The sequence below is a fragment of the Sardina pilchardus genome, chromosome 2 (assembly GCF_963854185.1).
Source record: "Sardina pilchardus chromosome 2, fSarPil1.1, whole genome shotgun sequence".
Lineage (NCBI taxonomy): Eukaryota > Metazoa > Chordata > Actinopteri > Clupeiformes > Clupeidae > Sardina > Sardina pilchardus.
This window is the reverse complement of record NC_084995.1, coordinates 1,846,523-1,857,533: the sequence shown is the minus strand read 5'-3', so window position 1 is coordinate 1,857,533 and position 11,011 is coordinate 1,846,523. Positions and strand designations below refer to the sequence as shown.

Here is an 11,011-nt window from a genome sequence, read left to right as displayed (position 1 = left end):
TTTACATGCATGGGAATATACATGTGGTAGTGTGTGTGTGTGTGTGTGTGTGTGTGTGTGTGTGTGTGTGTGTGTGTGTGTGTGTGTGTGTGTGTGTGTGTGTGCGCGTGTGTGTGTGCATGTGTGTTTGCGGAGAAGAAAGGTCACACTATCATCAAAACAAAACACTCCACATCCTGTTTAAAAGATCAAGTAAGGAAAGTTTATTGTCAATTCGCATCTACAAAGCTGATATGGGAAGATGCTGCTACAGTATTTGGTCTTGTGTATGCATCAGTGTTTGCAATATCCTGAGTCACTGGGGTCAAATAGGGTTAGGGTTGTGTGTTTCAGCTATGTTCCATGTGCAGTTGTGTGTGTGTGTGTGTGTGTGTGTAATTGCTGGAGCATTTGAGTGACAGGCTGGATGATGACGGTGCTCTCTAAGGACTGCTGATGGGGTGATGAGGGTCTGCCTGCCTGCCGTCTGTCTGAGCGCTCAGAAATCTCCTGAATACCTGAAACAAAAGCAGCCACACAAACAACAGGTTAGACAGAGCATCCCCTGACATCTGCTCATTATATCACAAGGCTGCGTTTACACGGCACGCTATATGTGAGTGTACCAGCTCTGTAGATCAGAGTGGCACAGAACTGTGTGCATGTGTACTGCATGTTATAGGGTTAGTTCTATCCCAAAGTGATATGATGGTATAGACTACCTGTCTGCACTACTATACACCTGTATGTTACTGTACTTTGGAGTGCTCTGATCATGCTTCCCTGGTCAGGGTTTTGATTGGTAATCAGAATAAAGCTTCAATTCCCTGCTGTGTCTTGTCTGATCTTAAATACATTTTACAATGTGTGTGTGTGTGTGTGTGTGTTTGTGTGTGTGTGTGTGTGTGTGTGAGTGTAAGTGTACGTGTGTGTGTGAGTGTGAATCCGCACGCTCACTCATCCTCTGCTACTGGGGTGTTATAGCTCTGGAACAGTGGCTGGACGAAGAGGCCGAGGGTTCCGGTCACGCACACAAGGATGAAGATCCAGAGGAAGAGACGATCAATCACCATGGCTACGTACTTCCAGTCTTCTATGATCTGCATAGCACACACACACACACACACACACACAAAATCACCATCCACTCATTTTACCATCCAACTGTACCCTGGGACAAAGCAATTCACTGTGTATTCTATGAAGTGATTCCTACACACCCCTTCATCATCATCTTCCATCTTCATGTGTTCGGCGATGAACCTGACGCCCTCGATGGCCTCGTCCACGGCCACGTCTCGCTTCACCCTGACCCTCTGTCTGACCTCGGAGCCCTCGGGCAGCTCCCCCAGGCACCAGCGGCCCCCCACCAGTCCGCCCGGCTCGTCGCCCAGGTACAGAGTGTCCACCTCGGTCTGGCGCGAGGAGCGGCCCTCGGACGGCGCGGCGGAGAAGGACTTCCTCTGGTGCCGCCGGCGGAACCTCTCGCGCACGTTGGAGCTGCCGGGCCGGCGCATGAACAGGAAGACGGGCAGCCGGTGCAGGAAGACGCGCTTGACCCAGTCGGGCATGCGGTGCGTGCTGGGCGAGCGGTGGTGCACGTTGAGCACGCACACGCTGGTCACGATGGAGAAGGTCACCAGCACCATGGTGAACATCAGGTACTTGCCGATCAGCGGCACGGCCAGAGAGGTGGGCGGCACGATCTTGGAGATCAGCAGCAGGAAGACGGTGAGCGCCAGCAGCACGGAGATGCACAGGGTCATCTTCTCGCCGCAGTCCGACGGCAGGTAGAAGACCAGGATGGCCAGCGAGGTGATGAGCACGCAGGGGATGATCAGGTTGATGGTGTAGAAGAGCGGCTTGCGCTTGATGACAAAGTCGTAGGTGACGTCCAGGTAGGTGATGTCGTTGGGGTCCTCGTTCTTGCGGCCGGGCAGCGAGACGATGTCCCACTCGCCGCTGGGCATGTAGTCGTCGCGGCTGGCAAAGTCCGAGGTGAGCACCAGGTCCAGCTCGGTGTGGTCGTACGTCCACGAGCGGAACTTCATGGTGCAGTTCTGCTGGTCAAAGGGGAAGTCCTTCACCTCGATGGCACAGGCACTCTTGTAGATGGCAGGGGGCAGCCAGAAGATGTCGCCTGTGTTGGCAACCAAAGCGTTGCTGTAGTAGGACACCTCATACACACCATCGGCACTTAAAGAGAGAAAACGCAGCAAAGTCATATTATCAACTTTTTCATTCTTATGACATTCATTTGACTGCTTTCAGGGCTAACTTAAGAGTTGAAGAAGCATTTTTTCATTCTTATCATTTTCATTTGACTGCTGTCAGGGGTAACTTAAGAGTTGAAGAAGTCCATCTTCAAACATTCTGTCACGTACTGTAGGGCCTCAGCACTGACGCCCTCTATGCCCAATCGATACGTGTGAGGAGGGGCAGCAGGGGAGAGTAGACAGAGCAGAGCTGAGCAGAGCAGAGTGAGTGAGTGAGAGCAGGACTAATCCAAGTGAGTCCTGAGGCTAGAGCTCAAACTGGGGTCTCAGGGAAGCCCCCCAGTCTCATCGCCTCCCCTTTCTTCTGCTCTCAGAGAGAAGAAGCGTGTCAGACGCCCCCATGAAAGTGCTGTGTGCTGATTAATATTCATTAATTAACCCTGTCTTCTAATCCAGCCCCCTCAAACCCTATTCACACACTTTTCAATTAAAATCACCATAGAAACACAAGGCTTATTTTAGCAGGCGATTTCACACTTTCATCTGCCTGAAAAACAGGCAAATCAAATTAGCACATGCACAAAACCTTCTTCATAATCTACGTTTATCCACTTAGTGATCAAACCCCCCCCTCAGAATGCTTGTGTGTGTTGTGTGGCAGTCACATAAATCCAAAGCAGATCCTTTTGGTGCACTTGCTTTATTTGGGAGGAGGATGAATGCATAAAATTGACCTTATTGCAAACAAAATGTGGCTGACAGCGTTTCCTCTGGCCTAGTTTGAGCTGCTGCGGCTGCGGCTGCCTGATGAGTGCTGAGCCATGGAACACGCCATCACCACATTTGGGCTCATTGTGTTGCTCAGTGGAAACAGGGGAGGGAGAAGATTAACAGATGTAGTGTGACATTTGTTTACTGTGTGTCAAAATCCGCCTCCTAGTTTGTGGTCCGTGATGTACAATCTGTGGCAGTATGTTAGATAAGACTGGAGACATTTGGTTTCAAACATCTGCAAATTTGATTCAATAAGGTGCCGCCTATTTGCAGCGTTGCATCCCAGTCGTGATGTTGTGAAAATGTTGTTCAAATTCAAATGTTGTTCAAACACATTGTCCCCAATCATTGTCAGTTAGGCTCGTTTGCCATGGGACACAGTAATGTATTTGATTAAAACGTCTAAAATGACTTCTAGCTCTTACTTGTTGTAGAGAACAATATCAGGAAGCCAGATGAGCTGAGATGGGATTCGTAGTTTTTTAATTCCCTCATACTCATCCGGATCCCACATAAGTCTGTAGTCATTCCACTCCTGTAAAAGGCAGAGATGATGCATCCCTCTCATACACCAACAACATTAAGAATAGCATTCAATTGTTCACACACATTCATGGCTTAATTTTGCTAGTAAATAACAAACATACCTGTGAGAGCCAAACATTAGTGGTCATAATCTGTTCCCTCTCATTCTGTAACACAAAATCAGTACTGATTACGTGGACATGGCCACTAAATGGAGTCTTTGCCTGCACTATAAAGTCTGTCGTCCTTTTGTGCCAAACTGCTGCAGTATACTAAAATCATAGTATTGCATAGTGGTGACAAAGACAGAGTATCAAACACACCAGAGACTCTATTCCAGGACCATACATTTCTTAGTCCACCACACTGCATAATATATATACACTGTATTGCATGTACGTCCTTGATAACGTGAGAGTTACTGACCACACTGTACATCATATATATATATACTGTATTTGTGTGTTTAGATTGTGCGTCCTTGATGACGTGAGTGCTACTGACCACGCTGATGAGCTGGGCCAAGGACACCTTGATGCCGATGGTGACCTGCTGGCTCTTGTTGACGGCCGGCCGGATGAGCTTGTTGTAGCGCTCGGGGCCCAGCAGGTAGTCCACCAGCCTCTCCTCGGAGTCGGCCGCCCAGGAGCCTGAGGGCAGGAGGTCACACCATCACACCTCATCACCTCTTATTAGCGCAGGACACGGCCTATGACCTGCCCGCACAGCAGCCCACAGCCCACACCCCACACCCCACACCCAAGCCCAGAGAATCACAAGAGCAACAGGAATAGCACAGCATCAATAATTCCTTCAAATGACAAGAAAAGGGTTTTATTACATAAATAAATGAGCACACTGATACCTATTCCTTCACAAGAGGAAAGAGAGAGTGTGCATGTGTGTGTGGGGGTGTGGGGGGAGCATGAGAGGGAGTGTAAAGGTGTGTGCCACTGGATATTTCATCACCCTCTTAGTCGAAGGGCAGTTTTTCCCAGAAAAGGCAAACTCATTTTACAATAAAGTTACAGCTCACTTCTTCTCTCCCCCTTGACTCTTTCTCTTACCCTTAGCACAAACGCAAAACAAACACAAATACTTGCTGAAAAAACTGTTACTTTGTTGTTCCAATTTGGTCAGATATTCTTCACAGATTTGTTCAGGGCTGGACAGAGGGACCACATATCCACTGAATCATCAGTTTTCATTCACACATACTACACTGTAAGTACACTGGCTTAAGCCTGAATTCAGCTCAACCAACATCCTCTCTAGGGGATTACAGTGTATGACTCCAGAGGTGTCATAATATTATATGTCAGCAATGAAACTACTATATTTTTAAAGCATGCACATGTTTTCCAGATAGATCACAAAGTGGAGAGCGTGTGTATCCTGGTGAATATCAGACCCCTAAAAGTGCTCTGGGTTGATGTCACAAAAGAGTAGATCCACCGCACTTCTGCAGCATTACATCTGGTGCATCAGACGAGAGAAGGGGCCGTGTAGATATACTAAAAGTAAAGACTCGAAGCAGCACAGATGACCTATAAACTGGATTTTAATTAAGGTGCACAAAGGGACTAACGTTTCGATGCTTCATGCATCTTCCTCAGAGTCCTTGCATAGCATGGACAGGAGTGCCCGTTATGTGAAAACAGAATCACAATCAGGTGTAGAAGGCGTGGCAATCTTGGGCCTCCCTCCAAGGGCTGCACTCAATAAGTACGTTAGCCAAAACAAAACAAAAAAATAATGATAATAAAAGTAAACTTTTTTACACATAAACTTTACAATGAGACAATAACTAAATGAACCAACAAGAGAAACAAAATAAAAGGACTAGACAATTCATGAAGATGAGCAGACTCGCCAGTTGTTAAAAAAACTACTATTCAGTCTATCTTATTTTATTTGTAAGAGAGTCGATGGCTAAAAGTCCTATATTAACCTAGAATAGTATTACAGGAAACACGACAGGCTCAATTCTTCGTTGAGACCAGAAGGCTCAAGTGTGTCCAGCGTGCCCAGCGAAGGCTCTGGGTTGATGCTGTGCTGTGCTGTGTTATATTGTGCTGTGCTGTGCTGTGTTGTGTTGTGTGACAATGACTTGTGTTGTGTTGTGCTGTGCTGTGTGTTGTGCTGTGCTGTGTGCTGGAGAGTGTTTTCTAAGGCTGCAAAATGCCACTGAGGCACTGAGACTCAAATTGGCATACATTTAGAACCACGTTTTATCACCATTCAGTCCTTATTTGTGTGTGTGTGTGTGCGTGCGTGCGTGCGTGCGTGCGTGCGTGCGTGCGTGCGTGTGTGTGTGAGAGAGAGAGAGACTGAATAATCCTTATCTGCTCTAACCTCCTCTGAAACACACCTACCCATTGTCATGGATCCAACAGACTGTCACACTCCATCTCCCTGATATGTATGAGAACACACAGACATACACACAAACACACACACACACAGTACACACACACAAATGAACACACACACAGTTCCCTCTGCGTTAGTCACTTGTGATGCCTCCTCCCTCAGGCATGTGTATGCTCTGATCAGTTCATCGCAGACAGACACGTACCGCTGATACACACTCAACTGTTCCTCACACAGACAGGTGCTTATTTTAGCCCTTCTGCCTTGCAGCTCAGACACACTCTGCTGCCCTGCCACACAAAAGACACACACATACTACACACACACACACACACACAATAGCACATGCATGTACACACACACACACGCACACACACACACACACACACACACACACACACACTCACACACACCCCTCAGGCTTCAGCTGGCTGTCTGCTCTGGCATACTTGTGTCTGTAGTGTTTGTCTCTCTCCTGTCTCATGGTGCTGTAATGTGTGTTCCGCTGACTAGTCGCCTCCCTCCAGCAGCATCCCATCATTTAGGACCCCCATCTAATTCAGAAGGTTGGCACGGCAACACAGCATCACCCCAGCTCTCACTCCCTCTCATTTAGCGTGAGTTCACAAGGTCAAGGGTCAAACATGCAGGCTCTGCTCTCCCTAACATCTCCCAGGGCAGACCAAAACACACACACATCTGTGTGTTTCGAGTTTTTTTTCCCTTTTAATTATTTTGCATTTGGTCCAAAATCTGTTTTGCTGATAACTTGTGTAGCCGTAGGCTTACTGCTGGAAGGGCCATTTTGTGTTATTGTCTAAACCCACTGATCCACTCACTGATGGCTTATGTGAGTCGCAGGGAAATGCGAAAGCAGCTGAATGTGAGCAGATATGTGAGCAGCGGTGGCCTTTCAGACTGACCTGAGCCTGCCTCCTGTTCAATTAGATGACCTGCATGACTGCGCTCAGGTGCAAGGTTAGCCACCTCCCAGCCCTGCTTTTAAGGACTGGTTAAAATTTAAACAGAAATATGCGTGGAACTATGGGCCAAAGCCCACGCTGCAATATTCGCTAAAGTATTGTCAGCACAGCATACTGTGGCCCAATAAAAGCATGGCTAAACAACTGACAAAACAACTGCCCTGCGTCCCACATCAACTAAAAAGTGAACCGTGAATCAGAGCAGGACTGAAAGGCACTGCAGCCATGAGTGAGACAAAATATAAATGTGCACATATATACATTTTTCATTCTTTCATTTTACAAAAACAGTCAACAAAAGCCCATTTTAATCATGTATGTCTAGCTTCACTACTTCCCTGGACAAACTGTATGTGTGTATTTACTTGTGTGTGTTGCATCTTTAATACCACAAATTGTCTAATCCAGGCGTCCTTGAACTGTTGGAGTGTTGATGTCACTAGTGGAGGTCGGGGCCATCTGGCCTGGACACCCTCTCACACCATCAGGTTCATTTGGTGCCCTTGGCTGACACACAGTATTAGGTGCCTCTCTCTTCAATTCATGTTCCAGGGCCATCTGGCACCATGGGCACTCTTCACACCATCCCTCTCCAGTCCACTGTAGCCAGAGTGTCCACTCCACACAGCCTGCTCACACTGACCACTGTAGCCAGAGTGTCCACTCCACACACCCTGCTCACACTGACCACTGTAGCCAGAGTGTCCACTCCACACACCCTGCTCACACTGACCACTGTAGCCAGAGTGTCCACTCCACACACCCTGCTCACACTGACCACTGTAGCCAGAGTGTCCACTCCACACACCCTGCTCACACTGACCACTGTAGCCAGAGTGTCCACTCCACACACCCTGCTCACACTGACCTACATCTATCCACTCCTACTCCACTGACATTCACAAGCAGACAGCCTGTTGGGGCTGTGTCCTCTTCACATGCAGAGGACTGACCAGACTTGATGGAGTTTCTACTTCTGTTCTGATTCTTATTCTCTGGTAGTGCCTCCACCAGTGGCCCTGCTGTTATTGTCACGGTGCTCAGCAGTCAGGTATTATGCCCAGGTGTTACGTAACGGACACTGGACTGCCAGGTGTCCTGTGGCCACAGAGAGGGAGAGTGCTCAGGTCAGAGCGCGGTGACAGGCTGAGGCCAGAGAGCGCAGCATGACCATCCACTGGCCCTCCCCAAGCTGGAGCGCTTACCTGCAGCCCAGGTTCATGTGGCCAAATGGGGCTTTAACAGGAGATACGGTATGGGCCCTGGGACAGGGAGATAAGGTATGGGCCCTGGGACAGGGAGATAAGGTATGGGCCGCAGGACTGGGAGATGCATTGCAGTTAAGCACATGGAACAGCTCAACTGGACTGGTCTGCTACAAAGCCCAAACAAGCTATATGCATGATATATTTCCTGGTTTAGTACGGTTTTTAATTACTGTAAAACATGTCATGACTTGGTAATTTTCTTTTGCTAGTGTGTGTGTGTGTGTGTGTGTGTGTGTGTGTGTGTGTGTGTGTGTGTGTGTGTGTGTGTGTGTGTGTGTGTGTGTGTGTGTGTGTGTGTGTGCGAATGTGTACGTGCGTGCGTGTGTGCATGTGTGTGTGCGTGTGTGTGTGTGTGTGTGTGTGTGTGTGTGTGTGTGTGTGTGTGTGTGTAAACTGTTAGTGAACTTCATGAAGGGTTAAGTTCTCCCCCATCCCTCTCCATTGCTCCAAGGCAGTGTATTAATAATGGCAGCAGTACATTGCTCTCATTACTGAATCTCTTTGTCCTAGATTACACAGACCATGTGATATCCTATGCAAAGCCCAAATGAGTCCTGCACTGAGAGCGTCCTGAGCAATAAGGCAAGCCAGGGAGATGAGCGGCTCCCATTAAGGACACACAGAGACCACGCCTCCCGGGGAGCAGGGGACTACATGGCACCGCTCATGAGCAGGCCAAGTGGCATTGGCATGCACATAATGTACAGCATATACGGTACTAATGAGACATTAATGTGACATACAACTCAAATAGAACTTTACCTGAGGTAAACAATTCATGAAGCTGCATCTCTCACACAGGGACAGAGAGTGGCACGCAATCTCAGAGTGAGAGGGAAATAGAGACAGAATATGGTGGGGACACTCACTCATTCTATCTCTCTCTCTCTCTCTCTCTCTCTCTCTCTCTCACTCCCACACACACACACACACACACACGCACACATACATACACATACATACATACATACATACATATGCCAGGGAATTGAGTCAGGAGAACACACAGGTGCACTCCAGCCAGTTAATTATTTAGAATTCCACCACATGAGTCCTCAGAGCTGAGCCTCAGGAACAAGAAAAAGGCTTTAATAACACAACACACCTATCAAAGCACCCCACTGACCTCTGTCATGCATCTCTCTCTGAGAATGTGTGTGATGTGGTGTGGTGTGGTGTGGTGTGGTGTGGTGTGGTGTGGTGTGGTGTGTGTGTGTGTGTGTGTGTGTGTGTGTGTGTGTGTGTGTGTGTGTGTGTGTGTGTGTGTGTGTGTGTGTGTGTGTGTGTGAGTGTGAGTATGTTCTAACAACAAATTAAAAACCACAATAAGTGCATCAATGAGTGCCATTGTCTGTAGTAGTGCTAGGAGAGGAGTACAACTCACTGTGTGTGTGTGTTCAACTACTCACAGAATATATCCGGTATCACAATGGGAAAATATGTTTTCTCCCAAAGCAAAGATTCAGAGCATTGCCCATGGTAAATAAAAAGTGCTCTCTGCTCTCCAAGAGGGCATCTCATTCCCCTTATAATACTTCAAACCTGAGGTACCCTCCATGCATGCACACACACACACACACACACACACACACACACACACACACACACACACACACACACACACACACACACACACACACACACACACACACACACACACACACACACACACACACACACACACACAGGCCTCTGCTGACTTAACAGATGAGAGCCTGTGGGATGTTTTGGTGCACAAAGCAACTCTCTTGGGAATCTCCAAATAGAACAATCTCTATTCTGACTGAAGATTCATTACATTGCAACAATTAAAGGTAAAATACATTATAGCCATGCAAAAAAAAACTTTAATCTTCTAACACCCTCCCTGTCAATTGTCAAAATAATAAAAAGAGCACATTTGACATAGATCACTGTGTGCACTTACTTGACAGGAAGAGAGAGAGGAGAGAGAGGAGAGACAGCGAGAACAGTGCTGGCGCTTTCATTCCCTACTCCTGGAGTTTTCCTTCCGAGAGGCACCCTCCAAAGTCACTCGCGCACAGGGAGATCAATATGGATGAGGTCCCAACTCGGAGCGCACAAAATTGCCTTTGTCGTGCGGGCACGAAACTGGGGGTGCTCACGTCCGGCTTGAGGATGCGTGCTGCCTGCATGAAGCGTTCGTCCGTCCTCGTATAACTGGTCCGACTGTATGTACTTAGTATGGCAACAGAAGAAGGAAGTCATTCATACGCACAAAAACATGCCATGGGCGTCCAATTGCTTGTCTGATCACTTGCTGCAGACTTGCCGTTTCAGTGAAATCCTTACGCCTCTAGGCAGATGAGTTGACATTAGGAGCAAACCCCATCCATCTCAAGCCCTTATACTCAAATATACACGAGTACGCAAAAACTAATATTGCAAATAATACACAGTCTCAGAATATATTAAAGGGCCGAACAGTAGCCTACATGCGAAAGCGGCAAACAAACTTTTCAGAATACAGACGTTCTCTCACCGGATGGAAGACTCCACACGATTGTGCCACAACTCCAAAATGGGACGGCCTATATCATGTAACTTGTTAAAGCTCAAAATACCGTTTATCACAAGCACTATTTTTTGTTTTATATTCGTGAGATTCGGAATAGTCCAAGCTGTCCGCCTGCGCGCGCAAACCGTGCCGCTTTGCTAGAGTACCGCACTGGAGGGCACGTGACACAAACGCAGACTAAGTGCTTGAGAGGCACACAAAAAGCATCCTCAGAGTTTACATTGTCTGCTCAAGTGAGAGTGACAATAATGTACGAGTGCTAGTGCGCTGATTTATTTTACGCTCAAGGATTTAAATGAATGCTAATACGCATTTACAGACAAACATTTGCATCTGTTTGGAAAATACTTAAAT

The 11,011-nt window shown here is 47.5% G+C and overlaps 1 protein-coding gene across 1 annotated transcript; it reads right to left on the bottom strand.

The window, feature by feature from the left end:
• Positions 1–250: 250 nt before the first annotated feature.
• Positions 251–10,748, bottom strand: chrnb5a (cholinergic receptor, nicotinic, beta 5a). The gene is made up of 8 exons (XM_062553231.1): positions 10,622–10,748; positions 10,046–10,317; positions 3,999–4,144; positions 3,617–3,661; positions 3,395–3,504; positions 1,200–2,175; positions 937–1,079; positions 251–497 (listed from the first exon to the last, which is right to left on the bottom strand). Exons 2-8 carry the CDS (start codon positions 10,104–10,106, stop codon positions 479–481), a joined length of 1,500 nt encoding a protein of 499 aa, XP_062409215.1. The 5' UTR covers positions 10,107–10,317; positions 10,622–10,748; the 3' UTR covers positions 251–478.
• Positions 10,749–11,011: the final 263 nt, after the last annotated feature.

Bases quoted from the DNA above. Each gene is read 5' to 3' on its own strand.
- chrnb5a (XM_062553231.1), bottom strand. From the start codon at position 10,106: ATGAAAGCGCCAGCACTGTTCTCGCTGTCTCTCCTCTCTCTCCTCTCT. The intron at 3,662-3,998 runs GTCAGTAGCACT...TTTGTGTTACAG, and splicing joins TGGCCCAGCTCATCAGCGTG to AATGAGAGGGAACAGATTAT. The intron at 3,505-3,616 runs GTATGTTTGTTA...TGCCTTTTACAG, and splicing joins CTAATGTTTGGCTCTCACAG to GAGTGGAATGACTACAGACT.